Below are 26336 nucleotides of genomic sequence, written 5' to 3'. Positions count from 1 at the left end.
CTGAACAACGTATAACAGTAATAAAAACCTGGATGGGATCTACCTGTTGGAATAAAACGGGTTTACTCGCTCTGAAACACAAGCAGCTTCACTTCCATGCCGGCGATCAATACGGGTGAGGAGGGGGAGGAAGAGGAGGATGGGGGGAGGAGAGTGTCTTCATCATTTTCTCACAATAATTCCAGTCTTTGAAGGAGCAGCCAGCCTGACGATAACTATGAATACCTAATTACATCTGTTCAAATGTAATTTACCGCAGAGCATCACACGCTCACGTACATTCAGAGGATGTGACAATATATTTCGCCGCCTTTAACTCCGCCCGCATCTCAACGAACGGCGAGCTCCGCCCACCTGCAACGACTGCTGACGTGACGTTTTTCGGTAGAATTAAACTTTTTTATTTTGTTTGTTTGTTTGTTTGCGTCGTCTTTCCCAACTTTTTTTTTTTTAATTCCGGAGGCCGTCGAGGCGTCCCACGCGTTCCCTGAGAGAACATCCCACCGTCTGATGCGTTCGTCCGTTTCCTCGCCGTCTCCGGACCAATCAGCGGTCGCCACGGCGCCGATTCCAGCTAACAAGAACAAGACAAAAATCAATGCTTTTTTTTTTTGGTGCGAGTGTTTGTTTCTGCAGCAATCTCAGAGAATTCACACACACAACAAACACACACACACACACACACCCTCGTCTCTGTTGCTCGTGGCGAATGTAAACTGCATTCGCTTTGCATGCTGGGAGAGTCTTTAATTGTCCGTCATTCGCTGGGTGTTTCTGGAAGACCCGGCCCGTCGAGAGTTGTTGGTTTTGATGATGCGGCGTGGCGAGATGCGATCGCTGTCATGCCTTAAACACCCCCCCCCCACACACACACACACACACACACACATGCTAAACCCCTGATTAGAACTGGAGGGTTCAGCTCTGGAGACGCCGGGGCCCAGTTTTTGGAATTGTCTGTGACGACAGTTGGAGCGGTATTCCGATGAATCCTCCTGATGATGCGTCAGGATGAAACCATCCCTTCTTATGTCACATGGGGGAGGGACGGCGTGATGTTATTGGGGGTGGGGTGGGGGGGGGGGTGGGGAGGCGTCACGAGTGTCGGCGTGACATCTGACATTTCCCTCCACGTCTGAGACGGCAGCTGATTCCACCAGAGTCCACGTGAGACAGGAAACACATCCTCCACCTTCGCGAGTGTGTTTTATACAAATGGTACATTTGTTTTTGAAGCGTGACCTTTGACCCCTCGTGTCAGCATCTCGACCCCTAAAACCTGCAGCTATGGAATTAAAGTAGAACTAGAAACACCTTTTGTATTCAGATGAAAATGAATCCTGCAATAACTGGAATGGAGCTGCTGTGTTTCTGTGAGGAAGACTGGGCTCCTCTTCATCGCCGCGTCATGTGACTCTCAGATCTAAATTAGGCCAATAATCAGGGACGCCTGGCGGCCGAGCTGTTGAATGCACAACATATACATGCGAGCGTTTGGGTCCCGAGGCGTCTCTTCTTCTCGCCATCGCTCCAAGTGTGTGAAAACATTCATCCTAAATAATTATGGGATGTCTTTTTTTTTTTTTTTTTTTTTTGACCGTCGCCACGTCACGCGTGTTGTTCGGACGAAGCAGGAATTTGTTTCAGTTTGTACAAAATAGGAAGGGAAATTAAACCAAAAAAAATCTTCATTTTAGTAACAGGACGACCCGCGACGGAAGGGAAGCGGCGCCGACCTTTGACCCCCTCGCTTGCATTAGAAAAACGATTTTGAAGTTTGACGTCGGGGCGTAACAACAGCTGACAACGTGGCAACAGAAGTCATAATTAGACCGACGTTCTCCGAACGCAACGAAACATTCCTGCTGCTCCGCTCTGCTGTTTGTGTTTACACTGGAAAAAAATAGAAGAGGCCTCACACACACACACACACACACACACACACATACACTCACACTCATGCTGAGGCAGAGAGGGAGAGAAAATTAGGATTATAATCTTAGTAATCAGCAGTCACGCCTGAGGCAGACAGCTGCAGAACTGCAGAGCTCCAATTTAGGTGTTGGACATTAAAAAGCATTAAACCCCAGCGAATTTCCACTTATTGATTTTTCTGGGGCAACATTTCAACTTGAGAAAACAAAACCACTGCCGGATAAAGCTCCACGTTTTATTCAGCAGCATTCACACATACATTCACAAATAAACACAATTCATTTCACAGCATTTTGTAAAATAATTACAAATCTTTTTTTTTTAATTCTCTTCAGACATTTATTATTTCTCAAAACATCCTAAAAAAAATTTAAAAAAAAAAAATCAACATAAATTGTAATAATTGTGAATTCATGCATTTTTTATTTATTTATTTTATTTATTTGGGGAAGCTCATTTAAATCGATGTATTCATGATGAACCGGGTCTCCGGAAAAAGGTCAAACACCGGCTGTAATCCGGTTTCACCGTGAAAATTCGGACCGAGTTAAAAAAAAAAAAAAGGCGAGAAGTGCCTGAATGGGGACACAGAGCTGGGTGTGTGTGTGTGTGTGTGTGTGTGTGTGTGTGTGTGTGTGTGTGTGTGTGTGTGTGTGTGTGTGTGTGTTTGTTGGTGTGTGTGTGTGTCTCCTCCGTTTACATGCAAACGTCGTGGCAGCAAATTACGCATGACAATAATTCAGCCAGGACTGGATCCGCCGCGACCCGCTCCGGTCCTCCGTCCGCTTAGTAGGATGAGAGGAAGAAGAGGAGGAAGAGGAAGAGGAAATGACGAAATTTAATGATGGGAAACGTTAAAATAATCAGAATAAGATTTTTTTTTAAAAACTTACCGGGGTTAAAAAAAATAATAAAGTAAAAATAAAAAATTCCGACTTTGCTGAATCCTCAAGTTGAAGGGAAGCAAAAGTTGTTTCTGCTTTATTAATACATTTTTATTAATATAATCATTAAAATGATGCTTTTCCTTAAAAAAAAACCCCCTTTGATAGAATAGAAACTGAAAGCTGGATCCGTGATTTCTTTCTGCCACATCGGATTGATTTTTTTTTTTTTTTTTTTTTTTTTTTGACGGGGCGGACGGGGGTGTGTGAGGGAACTGGAGGTGGGGGTAAAACCCAGTTCAGACCCTTGATTGATGATTTAATTAGCCATACAGTGGCGAACTGCAGAAGGACGGGACAAAAAAAAAACAAAAAAAAACCCCAACTTTATTTACATAACCAATCAGGGCGCAGCAAAGGTGGAGCCTCCTCTGCTGCGTTCTGTGCCGCTCGTCAGACATGGATGAGATGCTTTCTCTAATAAATGAGAGCTTCAGCCCGGAAAGTGGCGTCCAGCTCCAAAATGTCCCCTCTAATATTCCCGGAATATCCTCGTGATATTCCTCTCATTCTCCTCCGGCCTTCCTTTCCACTTTTCCTCCCAGCTGATGTCGTCTCTTTCCAGCTCCTCCAGTGGCAGCGGAATAATAAAAAAAGAAAAGAAAGAAAGAAAGGCTGCAGACAAACACTGACGCTGCTGATTGGAGGTTTATTTTACACCAAAATGACACGCGGAACTCAACGCACCTGCAAGCACACCTGATGGTGCAGGTGCGTCACAGGTGACGCGGGAAAAAGGGAATATTTTCTAGCCTTATTATCGAATTTTTAAGTGTGAAACATTTTGGCAACAACAAGTTAAATATTTAAGTAAATTACGCACGATAAATAAAAAAAAAAAAAGAATTCCTTTAGGAAACATGTGATCTTCACGTGTTTTACACTCAAAACGGACATTTTTTACAGCGCAGATCATCCCCAAACCTTTTACAGCAGCTGCCAATTACAATAATGAAGAATCGGTGGCGTCGCCTCCCCACCCCCGGCTCCCGCGTCCCGAATCACCGCGGCCATTTCTGCAAATTAAACGGACTGCAAATGGAAATAAAGAAGAAGAAAAAAAAAATCCTTACATGTTTAGCGGCCGGCGGTGGACGCGCTCCAAGTTTCTCTCCCCACTCCCCCCCACTCCCCCCCACTCCCACACCCGCTTTTCTCTCCACGAACACACACTTGCGCGAAGAAAAGGAGGAAAAAACACACACACTGTCGTCGCCTTGGTCTTTGCTCCGCGTCGAAGCTCGACATAGTTGGTTTCACTCAAAAAGAGAAGAGATGGAGAAAGAGAGAGGGGAGTGAGTGGGGGGGGGAGAGAGGAAGGGGGGAGAAGAGAGGAGGGGGAGAGGAGGTGGGGAAAAAGAAAAAAAAAAAACTTCAACCCAGAAGATGCTCACGTTTGGCTCTCCTCAATTATCCCCTCCCGTGAAGATAGGTGGCGTGCGTTTCAGGGGGCTTCTCGTCTGTGTTACACGGCAAAGAAAAGGAGGTGGAAAGAAAAAAAAATGTCATTAGAAGAGGCGTAACACGTCAGTCCCTACCCAGGTTTGTTTCCTGGAGTGGGTGTAAGACATCAGTTGTAAACCTGCCCTAGCAGGAATAGCGGTCCCTCCCTCCTCCCAACTATTTCTAAGGCTTTATTTCTAAGGCTTTATTATCACCGGTGGAAAAGGATCCGCTCACCGACGCGCTCCGGTATCATCGCAACTCCTCTCCAAGAGCCCTAAAAAGCAGGTATGTGCTTCCATCACCGTTTCATTTTTAAGCGCGCACAGCTTTGGACAATAAACTTCTACAACGACAACAGTTGGAACTTTTACCTGCACAGGTGGAAAAAAGGTGCGCTTCACTTCTTTTTTCTTTTCTATTTTTATCCCGTTTTTTTTAAAAAAAAAATTTTCCTCCTCCGTGATGGAGGAGAAGCGTGCTGGTGGCTCAGCGGAGCCGGGGAGAGAGTGCTTTACGCCGGGGCGCTTGGCGCCGCGTAGCACCGCTATCCTATGGAAGAAAAACCAAAAAAAACAAAAAAAGACGGTCCCGTTTTCCTCCTCAGCTTCTTTTACATTCTGCGTGTTCGTCTTCACAGCAGACCTCCTGTCAGCAACCCGAAAAAAAACACTATTATTATTAATTCAGACAAGCCAGAAGCAGCTTTATGCGCGATTTTTTAAAAGATTTTTCTTTTCGTCCGGAGTCCGATGGCGCATTTTGACAAATATCCTCCCCTCTCATCTGTTATTTATCAGATGTTGACCAACAGCGTTTGGATTTGCTTTATTAAAGCTGGAGGAGTCGTCTCCGGACTGTTTATTGAAGTTGTAGGACTTTTAATCAAACCGCAAAGCGAAAGGCTCAGCTTCACTTTTTTCTTTCTTTTTTTTTTAACCGTCTTGTTTCGTGTAAGTTCCCCGAAAAATGTGACACTAATTTGATTTATTAACTTGTTTCGCCTTCTGAGCCAAAGCTTGAGCGCAAAAAAAAAAAAAATCAAACAAACTCGGAAACAAATGCGTCCACTTTTGGATTCCAAAAAAATATAAAATAAGACGATAATTTTATTGTCCTTTAAATCTGATTACAAAATTTCAACGAAATTGTGAAACTTTCCAGAATTAATTTGCAGTTCCGGTTTAAACGCTGTAGCCTTAATTGAGTAATTTGCTAATTTAAAAAAAAAAAAAATTTAAAAAAAAAAATTGGGATGGTCTCGTCGCTGCTGCTGCTGGAGCCGATCAGCTGAAAATCTAAATTAGATGGACGCTCCCTGTCAGACTTTGACTCACGGCTGCGTCCACATTTTCTGCACCATCTTGTTGAGCGGATCTCCACCCTAATACCCCACATTGTTGGCGCTGTTGTGTGTGTGTGTGTGTGTGTTTCCCGTCAGATATCAGGCTGAAAAATCAAGGAATCGAGTCCATGCGAGCTGCCATCTGATCCCACACACACACTTATCAATGAAGCAAGAGATCATGGCGGATGGCCCGAGGTGTAAGAGGCGAAAACAAGCCAACCCGAGACGGAAAAACGGTAAGAAAGCGACCGTGGAGAGGGGGTGTTTGGTGGTTTGGACGGAGCATTTCGGGGGTGAGGGGGGGTGGGGATGTGTTTGGATGGACGCCCGGTGTGAAGGTCTCCACTGCGGGTCAGGGGGTCTATGAACGTCCGCTGGCTGGTGCGCGTTTCTGCCTTCTCCTTTTTACGCAGGGATAGAGGCACTGTTGTCCGGGGACAAAGTGTGCGTAAAGGCGGTGGGTGGAACGAGTAGGAATCAAATCTGAACAAATGTTTGTCTTAGTATTATTATTTTTTATTATTATCTCTATTTTTTTGGGGGGGGGGGCGGTGAAGTTAGTTGGAAACTTATGGATGTTGGGGAAGTTGGAGCGGAGCGGAGCCGGCTCGCTTCTTTCTCCCCGGGACTAACCCCGGCTCATGGGGGCACCGAGTGTCGGCCGGTCAGCCTGTCCCCCCCCCCCTCACCTCCCCACCTCCACCGGGGCCGGGGGGGGGCAGCCTCCGCTGCGCCCCCCCGGCAAGTCCGACCTTGTGACTTGAGTTGAGATTTTGTTTTAATCCACGCGTAACGCGACGTTTTTATCTTTATTTGGGGCCTTTAACATCACCCCCAATAAGGCATTTTCAAGTGACCCCCCCCCCCCGCTGCTTTCCTCTCCTTCTTCTCCTGCACACACACACACACACACACACACACACACACACACACACACACACACACACACGTTCGGTGAATAATTAACGGTTCTCTTTTAAACCTGCTCTCCTTTAAAAGTTTACCCTCATATTTAAATCGGATCCCTAAATGCGGGGCATTAATTGGTTGCTGGGGGGGGGGGTAGATTTGTTGCGTTTCTTCCCGCGTTTGACTGCTCAGTTTTTCCCACAAGAGGCAAATCTGCAGTGACATTTCCTGGCCCCCGTTATTCCTGATTATTCCATAAAGGCTCCAAAAAAACCCCACACTGGAGCAGCGCGTAAAAAGCAGCCAGGCTGTGATTCAGCCTTTTATTTGCTGTCTCCATAACAGTTGTTTTTTTTTTTTTTTAAATCTCCTGCCCCCACTGCTTATTTATCTGGATCAGATTTCATTTATTGATCTCACACAATCGATGTCAGACAAGCATTTTGTTCCACATTAAATAGCAGAGTAGCAGAAGTAGGAGCTGGAGACTTCCTTTATCCACTGTTAATATTAGAGGTTAAAAAAAATAAAAATAAAAATAAAACCTGGGCAGCGTTTGGACACCTGACAGCCTGATTAGCTGCTGCCACCTGTTTCGTAAAGAGAGGCACCAAAATGCAGAATTACATCAAATAATATTAGCACATTTTCACACCTTTTAACGCTCGCAGGAGACGGAGCTCTGGCAGGCAAGGCCGGATTATTTTTACTCCCATCCTGGAGTGTAAAAATTTAATACCGTCCTGCTTTTTTTTTAAACGTGAGCCCCATTTTTTTTGGGGAGGGGGTCTATAATGACTGCATCTCTGGCTGATGAACCCCCTCCTACCCCCCTGCTCACCCCCATCCACCCCTTTGGGAATGCTTATTGAGGCTTGGCCTCTCTCTGTCCTCTTCCTGCCTGGCTCTGGAGGATGGGATGGCAAGGGGGTGGGGGGGGGGGGGGGGGGGGGGCGAGCCGAGCCGCGGCCGGCGGGACGGTCTCCTCCAAAAAAAAAACTAAAACGCCTCGACGAATGCAGACACACACACACACACATGGTTGGGGTGGGGTGGGGGGGTTTCTCCTGCTTCAGCAGATGGAAGAGGATGGCGGGGGGGGGGGGGGGTGGTGGTGGTGGTTGCAACCAGACTAACCAACAAATCTTATGAAGAAACACAAAAGAACAATTTCATCTAATTGCTGTGATCGGCCTCTGAAATCACAGCCTGTCGTTATTTTAAAAAAATACTTTCTGTTTGGAGGAATTTTTTATTATTTTCTCTCCTCGTCGGATAAAAATATCAGGGATTTATCTGGATGTTTGGGGTTTTTTTTTCCTGCATCCGTGCCAATTAGTATTAATGAGGCGTTTGCTCACTAAGTTGTCTCAGCAGTGACATTCTCCTCCTGATGACTGTTGGCCTTCAGGCTTTGGAGGTGCTACAGTAGCTCCTCTCGCTCACTGCCCATGCCTGTCATGTGGTATTTAACCACAGTCCATGACTCCTCTTCCTCACGCCGCTGTGCACACACACACACACACACACACACCAAAACTAGAGTTATCAATATTCAAAAAAACAGAAAAAAAATCCACTTTTCCCAGGTGTTGCTTGTCGGACTCCAGCTGTGGGCGTCCCGACAGGAGAACGCTCCGACATCCTCGTCCTGGTTTTACTCCGATCGGGCGCCGTCGTCAGAACCCTCCCCAGAAACGTTTGTTTATTCCTCTGTAATCACGTTGTTGTTGGAGGTTTTTTTTTTTTTTTTTTTTTGATTCAGATCAAATCGCCCTCGCCCGAGGAACTAAATTCCAGATGTTGCATAATAATCCTAATAAAGCCTCTCGCTGCCTTTTTTTTTTTTTTTGCCCCCACATGTTTGATACGGTCGCTCACTTTTTTTGAAGTGTTTTTAAAAAAAGAAAAAAAAAATTTCTCCGTGTTCCAAATGACATTTCAGAGCTGGGACACCCGCAGAAAGGCACCGATTACATAATCTGAGCAGCAGATAGAGCCCCCCCCCACCCACCCACCACCACCACCACCGCTCCGGCTCTGCAGTTTGATATAATAGTCTCAGTGTGGTTATTAAGGCTATCACACATTCAGGCTTAAGTTGGAGGAAAATAGTGTGTGTGTGTGTGTGTGTGTGTGTGTGTGTGTGTGTGTGTGTGTGTGTGTGTGTGTGTCTCTGTGTGTGTGTGTGTGTGTGTGTGTGTGTGTAGGGGGGGGTAGCCTTGCTTTCAGACCCAGACAATGGCAGATTTCTGCCAGTCTAAACAGTTTGTCCATCTCCATTATTCCCCGGCCTTTTTAAAGTTCTCTTAACTGGGGGTGGGTGGGGGGGGTGGATGAGGAGGGGGGGGTTAGAGGCGGGTGGGACAAGGTGCTCCCTTTCTCTTTCTACCCCCCCCCCCCATCACCCCCCATGAATTTCCCTCCTCAAGGTAGGGGCAGCTTCGGATGAACGGGGAGAAGGAGGGAGGATGGCAGGTTTAGCGGGGCCGCTCACGGACGATTGATCGTCGGGGGGTAATGTGTTCATTTGCATGTTTATGGTGGGGATGTTGGGAGTCCTCGCCCTCCTGATGCCACCCCCCCCCCCCCCTTTTGCAGGAAGGAGTATTCTGTGGTGTTTTCATGTTGGCGGAAGTGAAGGATTATTTAGTTTAAGCGAGTGAAATAATTACGGAGAGATATTTCAGGGGCCGGCAGGATGTCGGCGTGCTGCTGGGGAGGGGGTTGAGGGGGGGGCCCCGTTGTGCCGCCGTGGATTTTTCTAACCTTGTGGATGAATCAAAATAGACGCATTAGTCCTTGTGAGACGGCGAGCAGGTTTTCCCTCAATGCAGGCTAATAAGGAGGCATATTTGTGCTGTCACAACTACATTGCACTTTGGCGTGCTGCGTGAGGCCTTATTATTTTCCGGAGCTCGCTTTATTTATTCATTTTATTTATTTATTTTTTTATGCATCACTCCATTTTTTCTTTTTCCTCTCCTCTCCTCTCGGCTGCAGTCGTCACACGCTAAATATATCCATCTGCTCCAAGTGTGTGAGTCAAGTGTGCAAAGCCAAGCACGCAGAAATGAATGGACTTCCCTTATTGTGATTTAGCTTTAGCATATAGCTCAGGCTCCTCGCTGCTTTTGGGGGTGGGGGTGGGGGGTGGGGTCCTATTTTTTTATGCAGATGATTTTTTTTTTTTTCGTCTGTGTGTGTGTGTGGACGTGATGTGTGTGTTTTTTTTGTTGTTTTTTTGGCGTGGTGTCACAGAGATGCAGTCAGAGTGATACCTCTGTCTTATTCAGCACATCCTCTGATAGGTGCTTTCCACCAGGAACTACATCGGCACGCACACACACACACACACACACACACACACACACACACACACACACACACACACACACACACACACACACACACACACACACACACACACACACAGACACACACACACACACAAACACTTTGATACGGCACATAAAAGCAAATAACATGGTTTGTGGCTGCACACACACACACACACACACACTAATGATCATCTCAACTCCATCCTGGACGCCGGACAAGAAAACTTTCCCTCTACCCCCCCCCCCCCTGCCCCTCCAAAAAAACACAAAAAACCTTTTTTGACACATTTTCTGTTTATTCCTTTTTTTTTTCTTTTTTTTTTATTCCTCTTCCCCCCCCCACCCCTCTCCCGTCGACCGCCCTGCTTGCGTGAAGATATTTTTCGCCTGGCGGCCAGAGAACACACACTCTTGGAGGCACGGCGAGCCCAGACCCCTGACACCGCGGGTCTTTGGAATGCCTTAGGTACGATTTCACTTTCGCTCACATCAATGCTGACCTGAATGCCTTTCATATCTGATCCGCCGTGTCTCTCCTGGTAAACATCCCCCGGGGGGGAGAACAAAGAAAGGAGCTCCTCTTCTTCTCCTTCTTCTCCTTCTTCTTCTTCTTCTTCTTCTTCTTCTCCCTCTTAATCACAATTCAGCCCCCTTTCGCCGCCAGCAGCAGGGCTACGCATTTGCATTCAGCATCAGAAAAGGGCCTGAGATGAAAAGGGGGTGAGGGGAAAAAAAAAAAAAAAAAGCAGGGAGGGGGGAGAGAGAGAGGAGGGAAAAAAGGAAGAAGAGGAAGGGAGAAAACAGGGGAGGGGGGGGCAGAAAAAGGGTGGGTGGTTGGTGGAGGGAAATAACTAGGGTGTTTGTGGTTGTTTGTTGGTCGTCCCCTGGTTACAAGCCTTTTATAGCCTCTCTACTCTAGCAGGGACCTGGACCCCCCCCACACACACACACACACACACACACACACACACCCATGACAGACAGATAGTGTTACGAGATGGCATGCCCACACTATTCGTGGCAACTCGCACTTAAGAAGAAGAAGAAAAAAATCCTGCTGCGCCCCCCACCCCCTCACCCCACACCCCCCCATACCCTTGCTGGATGGAGCTCAGAGGAGGCGATGGGAGTCGGGAGCAGGTGTCGGGCTTTTCTCTTCGGTGTCAAAAAACGTGTCTTCTCTTGAAATCAGGTGGTTGAAACGGAACCTTTAAGACGAGCGAGGAGGCAAAAACACACACAATAGCTTCTGTATGATTAGCAGGGATATCTTTATCATCCAATTCCCAGGCTGGATGTATGCAAATCTTAAGCAAAGATGGGGGGGCAGGAGATGATGAAAGGGAGGGGAGCTCTCTTTAAATGGCGTCATGTGATATGGATTCTTTCTCCCCCCCCCCCCCTTTTCTCTCTCTCTCCCCACAACTTTTTTTTTTTTCTTCTCATTTTGGTTAAGAAGAGGGATTATCGGTACACCTTCCCTCCCTCCCTCCTTTCTCTTCCCTCCCCTCCTTGGCCAAGCTGCGCAGGATTTAGGCAGATTTACTTCAGCAAACACCTTTGGACACTGGGGGTGTGGGGGGGGGGAAGTCTGTTTGCAGAAGGAGCCTTTTGTTCCGAGAGGTTCTGGATAATGCCTTACCAGGCAGCCGTGATATTAACCCGTGCTCTGCGGAGATCTGCAGGCTGCCGCGGCGTTGGCGTTGGCGGTTGCGGCGGCGGCGGCGGCGTAGGGGGGTTAACTCTTTGCTGTTTGTGTGGCCGTGCCCTCCTACCCTTCCCGAGGGTAAAAAAAACAAAACAAAACAACAACAAAAAAGGCTTCTAAAGCCGCCGGATTTGGGAAGCGGCGTGTGATTTTTAGTGACGGGACACAAGCTGCAGAAGTTACAGTATATTCAGGGTGATGCACACACACACACACTCACACACACACACACACTCACACACACACACTCACTCACACACACACACACACTCACACACACACACACACTCACACACACACTCATATACACACGCCGCAACTGCCAAGAACACTGAAATCGAGAGCGGCGCCTGACTCACGCTGAGGCATGAATCAGCCAATCGCGAAGCCAACTCCATCCAGCGACTCCCCCCCCCCCCCCCGGCGTGGTTTTTTATTTTTTTTATATATTTTTTTAAACCGACGCCCCTTCCTGTTGTAGCATTATTTAGCATGTTTAGCATTTGCATGACAATAACTGGACGTCAAAATCCGGCGCAGGTTTTGAACGCCCCCCCCCCCACCCCCATCTTGGAGCAGAGGCGGGTGCAAAAAAAAAAAACGAGGCAGAGATGATGGAGAGTGATGGAGCAAAGGTGACAGACGTAAAGGTGTTTACTGGCAGCGGCGGCGTTCTGCCTGTCAAGGCCCTTCGCCCTCCTCCTCCTCTTCCTCGCTCGCTGTCGGGGTGGGGGGGGGTGACAGGTGACACCAATCTGCCGGCGGCGTCTGCTTTTATTTCATGCGTGTTCTTCCTGCCTTGTTTTGGGGTTTTTTTTCTTTTTAAATATTTCACTCCCTGCAATTTTTTGACCAGAAATAAAAAAAAAAAAAGAGGCGAACACAGAAATTGGAACTTCACTGGTCCGGCAAATAATTGCATGCATTTTTTGGACGTCTTTTCATTTGCGCGCCTCTCTTTACCCTGAGCCCACATGTTTTATGCATTGCGTGGGAGGGGAAAAGATGCTTTTTTTTTTTTTTTTTTTCGGAATATCACGCCTCATTTGAGTCTTTCTCAAGTGAAAACACAAAGTCTTCATCCCGCTGCTCGCACTCATCGGCCGTCGCCACCAAGGGTTCGCCTTCCGGTCCCCCTACATCTTCCATTTTTAGCTTTAAAGAAAGCGTCTACCTGTGAAGCTCCGCCTCCGACGCTCACACCTATATATGTGTGTGTGCGCGCACACACACACACACACACACACACTCTTTGATGTGTGTTTTGATTGTGGAAGAGCTCCTCCTGGCAAGGTCACGGCAATCGATAACAGATCTCCAGATTAAGGGCCGGTGTTTCCAACCCGTCCCACCTTCAGCGCGGCGATAGAACACGCTTTTTTGATCAACGCTCGCTCCAGCTTCCCCGCCACCGAAGGCTCCGCCTCTCTCTTTTTTTTTTCTTTTTTTTTAACAAGCTCTCGTCGGCGCTCCGGTTTTTTCCCACCCCCCTCGTCTGACGTCGGGGTAAATTCAGACGCGTTATCTCGGTTTAATTGCGGATGATCGGCGAGCCAGATTAGGGCAAAATTAGGTCGTTTTTGCGGTTGTACAAATTTCACTTCGCCTTCCACGCTTTCATCTCGCCGTTGATCAAGCACCTTTTTAAGCGGGGGGGGTGGGAGGGACGGGGCTGCAGCGGGAAGAGGAAACGGTCCCAATTACAGCCCCTGTTACTCAAACATACTTTTAACCTTTGGTGAGAGTGAGTCAAGGAGAGAGGGGGGAGGAGGCGGGGGGAGCATCCTCCCCCGTTACATGTCGTGTGTGTGTGTGTGTGGGGGGGGGGGGGGGTTGGCGGACACGCACAGACAAGATGAGCCGCTCGGAACTCGGGGGTCCTCCTGACCCAGGAAGGTCAGGTCTGGTCGTGGTGGTCGGGGTTCTGCTGCGCCGTCTTTAACAGAAGGTTCTCATCCACCACCCACCCCCTCCCATCCCTATTCCCCCCCCCCGGGACGCTACTTCCTTATCGCGGCGTCTCGCTGCAGCATTCCTGAGATAAAGCCGCTCCACTTTGTTATTCTTACTACTTAGTGCTTCAGGAATTAGCATGTTCGTCAAAGCTGGCCTTGTCCCCCCGCCCCCCACCTGCTCTCCCCCCCCCCATATTGGTGGTCGTCCGTTACATCCGGGACGGGACAAGCCGTTACCCTGCCTTCCTGTGAGTTACCTTTATCTCCTCCCCCCCGACGGAGGGGTTACCTTTTCCCAATGGCGCAAAATTGACTTGACATAACTGTTCATCAGCCGCCACCACCACCCTCCACTCACTGCTAACCCCCCCCCCCTGCACACCCCAGGGTAGTTTGCATCCAATCAGAATCAGTCAAGCTTCACGTGGAAATTGGCAGGCCAGAACCTGACGGTTAGGGGGGGTGGGGGGGCTCCGTTAGCGGTTAGCGGCTAACAAACCGGTTCAAACCAGATCCGTCAGACGGGTGTTCTTTGTTATTTTTGGGGGCGTGTCCAACATAAGCGTGTCACTTCCTGTTTTTCACAAAGTCCAGATTTCAGGAAGAAAAATATAAAGTTTGAATTGAAAAGTGTTTTATCTGTGTTAGCGTTAGCCTTTAGCTAACAGCAGGGCTGGACGGGGTCACACACTCCTCACACACACTCCTCACACACACTCCTCACACACACTCCTCACACACACACACTTCTCAAACACACACTTGTCCCACGCGCTTGTTACACACTCCTCACACACTCCTCACACACACATTCGTCACACACACACATTCGTCACACACACACACACACTCCTCACACACACTCCTTACACACACACACACACACACACACACACACACACACACACACACACACACACACACACGTTAATTGCCTTCAGCAGCAGACGTGTTTCAGTCTCCCTCTGAAGCTCTCGTTTCTTTTCCTCGGTGGGACGCCATCACCGCCCTGTGATGAAACTTTTAGTGACTCTGCTGCTCCAGTTCTGTCGTCACGTCACGGCGCCGCTGGAACGCCCCCGACCACCCCCCCCCCCACAGCCGCCGTTTGCTCTTCTTGAGGTTGTTTTTATTCATCGTCTGCCCGCCTTTATTTTTACCTTTCCTTCGTCTTAATCTCTCTGTCCTTCCGCCCCTCCCATCCTCACATTTTGCCCCCGTCCGGGGGCCGAGCGTCGACGGGCTGATGGCCGTCGGACGGGGCGGCATTGAGGTAAAACGGTGTGACGGCAGAGTTTTGTTAAGCCGAGAACAAAGACTGGGAGACGGTGGGCCGAGCCTTTGTTCCGGCGCCGGATCGGCCCTCGCCACAGTCCTGCAGGATTTAATGCTCTGTTTACCCCCAGCCCATCGCCGCTGATGTTCAGGGGCGGGGGGGAGGGGGGGTGCTTCCTGCGGGACTCACCTCCGGACGGCTGAAGACCAACTGTCAAACCCACAGCTCGTCGTGTGTGTGTGTGTGTGTGTGTGTGTGTGTGTGTGTGTGTGTGTGTGTGTGTGTGTGTGTGTGTGTGTTCTGACCCCGCCGGCTTCAAGGCCTTTTATTTAGAAGTTTAACTAAAAATTACATTTAAGAGTCAAAATGAGCACCATGCATGTGTGTGTGTGTGTGTGTGTGTGTGTGTGTGTGTGTGTGTGTGTGTGTGTGTGTGTGTGTGTGTGTGTGTGTGTGTGTGTGTCCAGGCCGTTGGAGTTCTCCTACACGCTCTTTGGGCAAACTGAAAACAGCGCTCAGTGGGATTAGAGCCCGATTGCTGCCCCCCCGGGGGAGAGGGGGGGGGGCGGTTTGGAAAAGGCAGCACAGGAGGATTCTGGGAGTTTTTCCTACCCCATAGCGGTTCCTCCTATCTAGGAAGACCCGCTGACGAAGGATCCGGGTGGAAAGCTTTGCCCGGACGGCGGTTTTGTGGAGCTTTAAATGTGACTTCTTTTTATTTGTTTGCGTCTGGGAGGCGACGGCGGCCGATGAAACGTTCCTACTTTTACTACGACTTTGACACGGACGTAAAAAAACCAAGTTTGGGGGGTGGGGGGGGGGGGTGGGAGAACAAGGGGCGATAAACAGCGCTGAACGCGCCGTGATCAAACTGATGATATTTTCACGAGCGCATAAAGATTATGAGTCCATTCCAGTCGCACCCATCTGTGCTTTCATTCACCACTGAGGGGGGGGGGGGTGACTTTCTCTCGGTTAAATAGTTTGTTAAGGTCATGGAGGAGGTGGGGTGGCGACCCTAACGCCTTTTCTGATTGGCAGCGGGGGGGGGGGGGGGAGGGAGGGAATCTGGAATAAACGGGTTAAAGGAATGAAAAATTTTGGGTTTTTTAACATTTTTAAATTTTTTTTGGAAGCAAAACAATTAGAAAATTACGGCAGATAAAAAGTGAACGGCGCCAGTATTTATGCAATCAACATAACGAAGAAACAAAACAATTTAATGTGGAAAAATCATCATTCATCTGCATTATAATTGCTTCTCTTTCACATCTACGGGGACGGTTAATTAAAATTGTGATTAAATGCGGCGGCGGCGCCTCAGAAGTCTTCCCCCTAAACAGGTGCTACAGAATTTAAAAGTAAAGAGAAAAAAAAAACTAATTAGCATTGGAAATTGAGAAATTGCCGGCAAGAATCAGTGTTAATTTCACTCACTGATGAGGTAATTTATAAAGGGGGGTGGGGGGGTGGGAATCAGCGTAGACTCCCCTGCCCGTCTCTCTCCCCCACCCTCTCATCGCCAGCTTTCCCAGCATGCAGGTGAAGCTGTTTGGAAAATATTGAAGCTGTTTGGTATTCCGAAGGACGTTCCGCACACACCTTCCCCCACCCCCCACCCCCCACCCCCGGGTGGATAAAAGCGGGCGGGATGAGGAAGGGGCGGGGGATTCACTTCCTGTTCCGGCTGGATCTCATGTGTAGATGGTGCGTGTTCACCTGTGTAACAGGTGTGTGATGCCAGGAGGAGGAGGAGGAGGTCGTTTGGCTTCGGAATGCCGCCTCCGGCGCCTCCTCCATCCTTTGGAGTCGGTCCTGAGGAGAGAGGAGAGGCGTCACCTAGGCCTCCGATAGACTCCGCCCACCTGTAGTTATCATTTATTTTGAATTCCAGCTGAGAGAAATGTGCGCAAGGAATCTGAAACCATCATTTAGTTTTCAAGCAGCTAAACCCTCCTCCTCTTCTTCATCTTCCTCTTCCTCTTCCCCCCCCCCCCACTCGGAGTCAGTCCACTGAACAGGTCAGGCAGTAAGTGACAAGGTATTTCGTCGTTTTGTGAACCTTTGCCAGACTGATTGTTCTGTGCAAGTGTAGTGTAACTGAGCTGCTTGTAGCTCGACGGAGTGTGGAAAATAAGATCGAGGACTGATCCCCCCCCCCCCCATTCTCCCCTCCCCCCCCCGTCTGGTTTTACAACAATGTGAGATAGTAAAATAGATATCTGCCTCGCCGGCGCTGCTGTCGCTTTCCATACGTTTCCGTTCCACCTGACGGCTCGCGCCGTTTACACTCGCACCGGTTTGACCCCGTGACCGCTTGTATGTCATTACCGGGGTACCCCCCCCCACCCACCCACCACCACCACCCCCCTTTACCCTCAGAGGTTCTGGGAGCTGTCGACACGTTTCTGCACCAGTGGCACCAGTAGATTCCTACTGGTGGGTTTATAGACTCCATCCCGTCAACGCTCGCTCGCCCGTTTGTGATTTATTCAGCTTCTGTTGGGTTTTACTGGAGCGCCTTTATTACCGAAGAGGAAGTACATCCTCAGTTTGCCCCCCCCCCACCCCGCCGCCCCCTGACATCTGCCCCCCTCTCCTGGGTGCGTCGAGAGAAACGTCAGTTTTCTGGAGGTGGAAAGGATTTCTACAAGTTCAGAAACCCCAAAAAAGGGAGAAAAAAAAAACCCTCCGGGGGGGGGACATGCGACGACACTGGGGGAGGAAACAATTCCTAATGTGAGGAAAAGGTGGGGTGGGGGGTGGGGGTGGGGATGGCGGAGTTGTTTATGTGCACATAATGCGAGTGTGTGCGCCGGCGAAAGCGCCGCAAATGGGAGAAGTATGCGTGGGTTCCTCAGGTAACAGGATTACGTGGGCACGTAATTGATCCATTTGGGGGGAGAAATGACAGGCTCTAAAGGGGCCCCCGCTTCGGAAGATGGACTTTATGAAACAGGCATTCGTAAATTCAAAGGAATCAATACGTCAATTTTATTACATCTCCGGGCCAGATGGGCATTAAAGGCACGGCTCATCCCTGTGCCTCCATCATCCTCCTGCATCCTCATCATCATCATCATCATCATCATCATCGACCCCCCCCCCCTCCTCAAAGAAAGCCAGTCAGGTGGTTCCACCTTCCTCTCCGAGTCAAAGGTCCTATGTGGGTTCTGCTTCCACTGTCCGTGCACGTTGCATGCCTCCACCCCACCCACCTTAGTGGGGAGGGTTATCCATGGTGGGATCACGTATCGTCGTGGCAACCGCATCAGCTGAGATGTTTGCGGATGCAGCTGTTGACTCGACACTATTATTCCCTCAGAAGAAGGAATAAAAACGAGCTGCCAGCACAATAAAGTCTTTCAATGTGGAGGTTTTTAGACAGAGGGGGGTAGAGGGAGGGAGTGGGGGTGGGGGTGGGGGTGTGGGGGGGGGGGGGCAGATTAAGCATTCTGCATTTCCCTCGCTAAAATATTCACGTTTCATTTAAATACAACGGCATCCCGGGCAAAAATTTAATTACCATCCAGAGCTATAATGCAAATGAATAATGCAGCGGCGACTGATGCAAACGGATAGAAATATAAGACGCGTCCAGGAGAAGGTGAGGGAATGGGGGGGGGGGGCTGGAGGGGGGGGGGGGTTAAAACGCTGGTTTCAGAAGAGGAGGAAGGAGAAGGAGGAGGCGCAATTAGGGCCCAGGCTTCCCGGCATTTGCACAGGATTTTTCCTTCTCCCACTCCAGTTAGTTCATTTTTTTTGGTGGGGGGGGGAGTAAGTAAATAATAAGAAGTTGGTGATGCTTGCATTTTTAATTCCAGCGCGCCCCCCCCCGCCCTCCTGCACTTTTTTTTTTTTTTTTTTGCGTGTGTGTGTGTTCAGTTCACTGACTGACATCTGCTATCAATGCTAAGCAGGTGTTCCCGTGCAAACAGACGTGCCCACCCCCACCCACCCCCCACCCCCTGTTTGTGTTTCGCCGGTCCCCGCCACCGTGCACCCAAATGAGCAACGTGATTAAGAATCCTGTAAATTTTTGAAAGGAAACGGATGGCTGCCCGGCTAGAACGTAATTACACCGCCGCCGACATCCGCAGCTCGCCGCCGCAGCAGCCAGAGCCAAAGCAACAGCAGAGAATTAATAATATATAATGGCATCTTTCCTTGTAATTCATAAATGAAATAAAACCAAGGAGGAGGAACCGCTGGTGACTATTTTCTCTCTCTCTCTCTTCGGGGGGGGGGGGGATGCGAGGAGGAAGAGGAGCAGCAGCGGTAATTTTCAGAAATTGAGTCGATCATCTTCTTTCTTTCTTTTACTCCAACTTGTAGTTGGCTCCTCCTCCCCGTTGATGATGTCACCAGAAAGGGCGATGATGTCACGTCACGCTCCGCCTCATTTATATCCGTCTGCCGGCACCCGCCCTCGGTGACAGGTTGTGCTACCCCCCACCCCCCACCCCTCCCCCGTGCCTGGAAACGGTGGGGAGGCCACGCCCTCTCTAATCAGACCAGAGATGGTCGCGTCCCGTTCGGATACACGATAATTACCCTAATCTGGGATGGTGGGGGGGGGGGATCCGACAATTATATTAGGTGTGTGTGTGTGTGTGTGTGTGTGTGTGTGTGTGTGTGTGTGTGTGTGTGTGTGTGTGTGTGTTCAGCGTGCGGCTCATGATATGAAATAATAAGGTGAAGTGAAGCCGTGAGTTCATTGGGTTTGCTGCTGGGTGGGAGGGGCATGTGGCGGGAGCAGGGGGCGGGGCAGGAGTGACAGGAACACCTGTTTGAGCTGATCAAGCCGGTAGCTTAGCCTAGGATAGCATAGCATAGGATGCTACATGCTAAGGTACTTTTATTTGTATTCATCCTCTGATTGGACAGCTGGACGATGACATCATCACCAGATCCACATCACACCCCGATCTGGGTCTGTTGCTGCTATTAGCGTAGCACATAGCTAGCATCTGATGTAGTAGATGCTAGCCATGTGTGGCTAGCTTCATGTTAGCGTGCTAATGTTGCTAACAGCGTTGGCTAACTACCTCCGTCCATCTCATCCTTTCCTCCTCCAGCTGCTGGAAGATGCTCCGGGTCGCCCTGTGTATGGGGTGAGGGGTGGGGGGGGGGGCAAACTGGAATCAAGGGGGCAATTGTGTCTGGTGCCAGTCAGTCGTAATTAAGAGCAGGATGGGGGGGTTGGGGAGGGGGCGCCGGAGGGACGCACACTCGCATCGCATCTGATGGACCTCCAGACATAAAGCACATGTAGCCGTGCTCGAGCCCCCCGCCATACAGAGCAGCTCACCTGAACATAATGTCTGGGGGGGGGCCGCAGGGATGCAAATGAGGCCGGAGGTTAGCGTGGGAAAAGAGGAGCGGGGCGGCTGGGACTAGGTGATCCTCCGGGCAGGGGGGGGGGGGGCCGGCCTCAGGAGGGACCTTTGTTTCCAGCCCTCCCCCCCCGCCCCCACCAACTCCTCCATCACCCCCCCCCCCAATCCGGCCTAGCAGATAGAGAAAAGCAGGGATGCATGCTTTCCTGAACAAAAGGAGAGGTGTGTGTGTGTGTGTGTGTGTGTTACTCCTTCATTCAGACGGTTTTCACGCCAGCTGACAGATTTGTTGTGTCACACACACACACACACACACACACACACACACACACACACACACACGGGATTGTGTGTGTGACGACGGCTGTTTGCGTTGCTTTTATTATTCAGCGTTTTTGTCCTCTTTTTATTCATCACAACTGTCCACAAGTTAATTTTAGCAACGTTCTTCTTTCTCTTTTTTTTTTCCGGTACCCATCATCCTCCTCCTCCTCCTCCTACTCCTCCTCCTCCTCCTCCAGGTAAGCGCTCCTCATGCATGAATGTGACATGATGTAAAAGCACCTGAATTAGCTCCTGACACGCACCCAGCCCGTTGCATAATTTCTCTTTACACGGCGGCGGCGGCGCGTTCAGACCTCCTAGCCCGGGTGAATTCTTTAGCTGTAACGCGGAAGGGAAATATTGCTTTGTGAACAACATGATCTCATAAATATTTAAAGGCGTCGGATGCGAGCGAAGCTGCAAAAAAGAAAAAAAAAAAAAAAAAAAAAAGGAGGAAAAAAATAACAACTCCAAAACAAGATGCTCGGCGTGAGCGCGGGAGATGCAACCTGTTAGCCGTAGCGGCGGCGGCGGCGGCGGCGGTGGACGCCGCCCGCCATACCTCTCTCTCTCTTAATTATTATTTATTGGCACTACCTCTGCCTCCCCTTCGCCTTCATCGCCTTTCTAAATAATTCCTACAAACGAGGAGGTTTTCTCCTCCCGCACACACACACACACACACACACACACACACACACACACACACACACACACGCCGTCTCAGCTTTCACTCATCAAAGTTTAATCGAAGACGCGTTTTGGTTTTTTTTCTCGAATAAAGCACACTTAAAAAATTTAGATGCAAATTATTTTGCATTATTCATGACTCCTGCCGGTCCTTGTAGATTTAAACATTTGCGCGGCCACCTTGATTCCAGTAATTACCTATGCCTCGCCTGGCCCCGTCATGAATAAGGTATTTCCTACAAGCAAGAAGACGCGCCTGATGAGCTTTTAAAGTGGCTTGCTCGCCCCCCCCCCCCCACACACACACACACACACACACACACCCCCTCCAACTTGTGGATTGCTTCTCCTTGCATGAGTGGTCAGAACACGCTTTCAGGTGGAGGGCGGGGCTCCTCATCGCTCCTGCTGATGATGTCATCAGGCTGATAACTACGCCGCGGATCCTCTTAGCGGTCCAGATCAGATCAGATGCATCGGTTTGGAGCGCGATCCGGCCCCCCCCCCACCCATCTCCGCCCCCCCATCTTTGTGTCTTTATCCATTTCGCTCTGAAGGATCTGGAAGTGTTTCACGTCTCAGCAGCTTAGCGCCTCCTTTAAGCCCCCGGCTTTGAATCTTCCTGACATAACAAGGGAACTTTAGCCTCTTTACCTGAAGAGCTGTCTAAATCTCACCTGGCTTTGCTGTGCAAACACCCCCACTCCCCCACCTCCTCCCCCACCTCCCCCACCTCCGTCTACACGAGGCGTACCAACCCGAGCGTGGCGTTACCTCCAGGTTGATAATGATGGAGCGAATTCACGGCGTCTCCTCACGACAAGTCACCTTGACGGCGGCGCTCCTGTCGTCTCAAGGGGGTAGGCTCTTACATTGGAGTGTGTGCTCTACCTGGAAACCGTCTTCAGCCGGCCGATCGATCCCGGGATGAGAGGTCGATCACGTGACTCGTGGCGTGTGTGTGTGTGGGTTTGGAACAGATTAACAGTCGATCTGAAGGTAGCTAAGTGTGTGTTTGTGCAGGGAGGCGGCAGGAAAACAAAGCGCTTGACTCAGTCGGCGCCGTCATCCTCGCTACCCAGCAGAAGAATTAATATTTAAACATTCTAATAATGTCGCTCGCCTTGCATGAGCTTTTAAGCAAAGCAACAATATTTTTCACCTGGGGTAACGCAATGATTTCTCTTCCCGCTGTGCACAATTTCCCCGTCTGATGATCTCCTCCTCGCTGCAGCTGCATCCCCCTGAACCCGCCCCTGTGATCCCTCTTTCCTCACCCCCCCCCGCCCCCGCCTGCCCCCCTACACACACACAACAAATGGAGGAGAAATATTCATGGAGATAAATATTGAAATGAACCCCACCCCTCCGTATATGAGCGGAGACGGCCGAGGTCGAGGCTCCAGGAATGCACAACGCGCTCCCTGGAGGAGCGGCGGCGGCGGCGGCGGCTCATAAAACGGGAACCTGTTTGAAGGGAGGAAGGAGAACCGGCAGAATAACGGAGGACAGACGTCGCGTTTCTGTCTGTCCGTCTGTCGTTGGAAACACGCCGGCACTGAATCAGAACCTCCAAACCAAGCCGGCGTCTGCTCTTTAATCGTTCGTAAATGTTGTTTTGGTTTTTTTTTAGTTCTGGAGCGAGCCATTAGCATCGGCGGCGCGGCTAAACGAAAATTGGAACGAGAAACACCATTCTGGGGTGTCGGTGAACGCGCCGTCAGTCGTTCGGGCTCTGTCGGTTGTCACGAGACAGAACGAAGTCGTCTGCATACGAGGAGAGAATTCGTTGGCCTGCTTCTTTTTTCGCACCTTTTTTCCTTCGACCTGAGCAAACAGAGAGAGCTTTAAAAGATCACGTTTAAGCTGATTTCCACATCTGTGCCAGGATGGAGCGGTTTGTCTGGCACCCGGGGGCGTGGGGCGGGGGGGGGGGATTAAAGGTGTAACAGCACCTTTGTGTTGATAAGACTCCCTCCCTTTGATTCATGCTGTAACCGGGTGAAATCCGACAAGCTCGGCGCTAAACGCCGCGGAACGGGCCTTTCCCACAAGGTTTGGACGCTTGGTGGCGAATCACCAAAAAGGTGATGGGGGAGGCGGGAATGGTTTTAAAAGGTGGGGGGGGAGAGGGGGTGGGCGAGGTGAAGCAGAGTTCATTCATGTCAAAATTTCAGCTTTCCTCACCCGTTTGGTCAAAACCCGCCGGAAAAAGGGAGGAAAAAAAAAGACCAGGGTTGGGGGGGGTGGGGGGGAATTATGCTTTCAACAGGTCCAAGAGTCAATCGACACTAAAACAAGCATGTAAACTTTTAAATCAGGCAAGACGGCGCTGCCAAATCTGCAGTTATGTGGTTTGCTTACGACAATGGTGCCATTGAGGTGTGTGTGTGTGTGTGTGTGTGTGTGTGTGTGTGGTTTCTATTTAAGCCCCATGGGACCCTCCCCCCTCCCAGGAATAAAGCCAGACGAGCGTCCAGGAATCACCTTTTTTAAACCTTAACTGATTCCCTTAAAGAGGGGCCGGCGCTGCCACCCCGCATTAAAGCCCGCGGGACGGGCCTCATGTCAGATTGGCCTGCAGTTCTGCATTTGCCCCCCCACCCCCCACCCCACCCCCAACACCACCACCACCGCCGCCGAAGCCGCCGCTGGCCCGGGACATTAGCTCAGGACCGTCAAGAATTCAGTCTAGACTGGGGGAGCGGGGGGATTTAGCCCGGTGAGGGTTGGAGCAGATGACTTTCACCAATTAGATTAAAGCTCCGGCTAATTTAAGGCACCTCTTCGGCCACCCCAACCCCCCCCCCCAACCTGTTATTTCGGTGCGCACGCCCCTTTCTTGGAGGGAAGAAGATTGCACGAATAGAACGGCGATGCACCGCTGCGGAATGCAGCGGGACGGCGTGGGGCTAATTTCAGTCGGGACGCCCATCTGGACCCCATCAGGGCGACCCGGTCTCCCCAGGGTCCCCCCAGCTGTCATAACACTTCCTGTTTCATCCTAGAGCCCACCTCAGACACGGGTCAGTCCCACGCAGACGACCCCCGACACCCGGCGAGGGCCTTAGCGTTTCGCTAAAAGCTAGCATGTGGGCGGGTCCTGGGCGAGCGCCGCGCTCACGACCTCCGTGACGGCGATTTGAGAAGGAAACCAGAGCATCGCCTCTCACCCAGTTCACCGCCGCGCTAAAAATAAAAGCGTTTGATGCTGAAACTGGATCGATGCATCAGCTGGGCGCCTCGCGCCTGCAGTAACCTCGCCTCCTCGGCAGCTTGCCCCGCCTCCTCGGGAGCGTCGCCAGGAAACGTCAAGCAGTGATGTCACAGAAAGTTTCACGCGTCGGAGGCGGTGGCATCGGGGGCAGGTTGTTTTTCCCTCCTCACTGGGTTTCGAGGTGGGGGAGGAGGAGGAGGAGGAGGAGGAAGAAGGGGAGGGCTGGAGCGAAAGTGGGGGGTGGTGGTGGTGGTGGGGGGGCACTCTGCATGACAATACCTACATCTGTCTGCCGTTTTGTTCTTTGTCATATCGGGGGCCGTCTTTGTGGCGGAGCGCTGTCGTGGTAACAGGAGGTTAGAGGTACGGGTGGCGGGGTGGGAGGGGGGAGACTTGTGACTCAAAATGCCCCTGTGACACAGCTTTTGTTGTGCTTCCATATTTGATCCTCTTAGCCGTTTGCCATGCCCCCGCCCACTTACGAGCCTCCGACTACTACTATTAACACGCCACACAGACGCCCTCCCATTGGCTGCTTGTCCACCCCTGTGCCTCAGCTGTAATCTCTTTAGCCTCTTTCTCTCGGAGCCCGTTAGCTTCCTTTTCTTTACCGTCGTTTGGCCCCGTAAATCTGCCCCCGCCGCCGTCAATTTGCCACTAAGAGGAAAAGTTTATAACCTGTGCTCCTTTTTTTTTTTTTTTTTTTTTTTTTTAAAGTTCCGCCTCCTTCCCTTTTTCTCACATGTTCAGGAGAAACTAAGTTGTGCCCCCCCCCCCCTCCCACCCCTACCCCCACCCGGGCCCCTGGAGAGCCCATAACAGACCTCCTTTATTGTTTCAAAGCTGAGGTCATCCTCCTGCGCAGCGGCGGCCAAACAAAAGGCCGAGGCTTTATTGTCGGCTCCGCTGTGTGAAAGGAAACGCTCTCCGCCATCGGCGGATTCCCGTAGATAGCCGCTTCCTGCAGATCCACCTCGACGAGGTGGGTACGGCGGATCGGGGACGGGCGTTCGTATATTAACGCGATCGCGTCAAGTCAATTAACGCTCACCTTTCCCGGAGATTCCGACACAGGTTGACCTCCTCGCGTTTTCGAGTTCACGTCCCCCTTCCCAGATGACGGTAAAAAAAAAATTTTTTTTCAAAAAAGCCAAACGGGGTCGGGATGTCGGCGCCTTTTTGTTTCTGATGCGGCGACCTTCGTAATTGCGATGGTAATTACAATAAGTGGCCGTTTTTATTTCAAGGTGCGGCGACCTTCATTATCCAAATCAATTTGAGTCACTATCAATTTGATAATACCCTCTCAATGCGCGGCTGCGTGGAAGATGCACACTCGGCATTGGCTGTCGTCTGCCATATAATGGAATGCTGTTATTGAGATTGAGCCCTCCTCCTCCTCCTCACACCCCCCACCCTCCACCCACCCCCTCATCCACGGTGGCAATCAATATTAACAGCTTGTAAAAAAAAAAAAAAAAAAAAAAGGATTAGCCTCCCAACGAATGGAAAGAGATACTTAAACAAAGTGCAGCGGATCAGAGAGAGAAATTCCAGTCCGGTTTGGCTGCTGATGATGTTGCCATGGCGATACGAGGGGTTTCCACGCTACCTGACCTCACAGGTAGCGCGTTAAACCCGTGTTTCAACCAGGGAACCAATTTTCTATTGGGATGGAGTGGACAGGTCGCCTCAGGAAGCCCCCTAGCCGCCACCACCACCACCACCACCACCACCACCACCACCAGGCGTGGGGCAGTTAAATCTGCACCTGGATTGCGTTGCAGAAAAAAAGTGCAAGCCAGCACTTCTCTGGCCTTGTCCAGCCGCGGGATTCGGAGCTTCTTAATAAAAAACAGACAATTGTTTGGCATCTGCTTTGATGCATGTTCCCATCGCCGGGTTCC

General features: G+C 50.4%; 1 protein-coding gene and 1 long non-coding RNA gene across 4 annotated transcripts in view; one reads left to right on the top strand and one right to left on the bottom strand.

Moving 5' to 3' along the window:
- Positions 1 to 2167: 2167 nt before the first annotated feature.
- LOC137591180 (uncharacterized) lies at positions 2168 to 4139 on the bottom strand. Its single transcript, XR_011034619.1, has 3 exons — positions 3953 to 4139; positions 2829 to 3447; positions 2168 to 2720 (listed from the first exon to the last, which is right to left on the bottom strand). It is a non-coding gene; the product is annotated as an uncharacterized lncRNA (long non-coding RNA).
- Positions 4140 to 4412: 273 nt separating this feature from the next.
- Positions 4413 to 26336, top strand: part of zeb2b (zinc finger E-box binding homeobox 2b) — a 60100-nt gene continuing 38176 nt past the window's right edge. Inside the window, exons 1-2 of one of the 3 annotated variants that reach the window (XM_068309003.1) lie at positions 4413 to 4610; positions 5764 to 5906. In XM_068309003.1, the coding sequence (XP_068165104.1) occupies positions 5834 to 5906 (73 nt within the window). In that variant the 5' untranslated portion in view covers positions 4413 to 4610; positions 5764 to 5833. Of the gene's footprint in view, positions 4611 to 5763; positions 5907 to 26336 lie in introns of those variants that run through there. The other 2 variants (XM_068309004.1, XM_068309005.1) reach the window with 2 other exon arrangements.

The sequence above is a fragment of the Antennarius striatus genome, chromosome 24 (assembly GCF_040054535.1).
Source record: "Antennarius striatus isolate MH-2024 chromosome 24, ASM4005453v1, whole genome shotgun sequence".
Classification (NCBI taxonomy): Eukaryota; Metazoa; Chordata; class Actinopteri; order Lophiiformes; family Antennariidae; genus Antennarius; species Antennarius striatus.
This window is presented reverse-complemented; position numbering and strand designations above follow the sequence as displayed.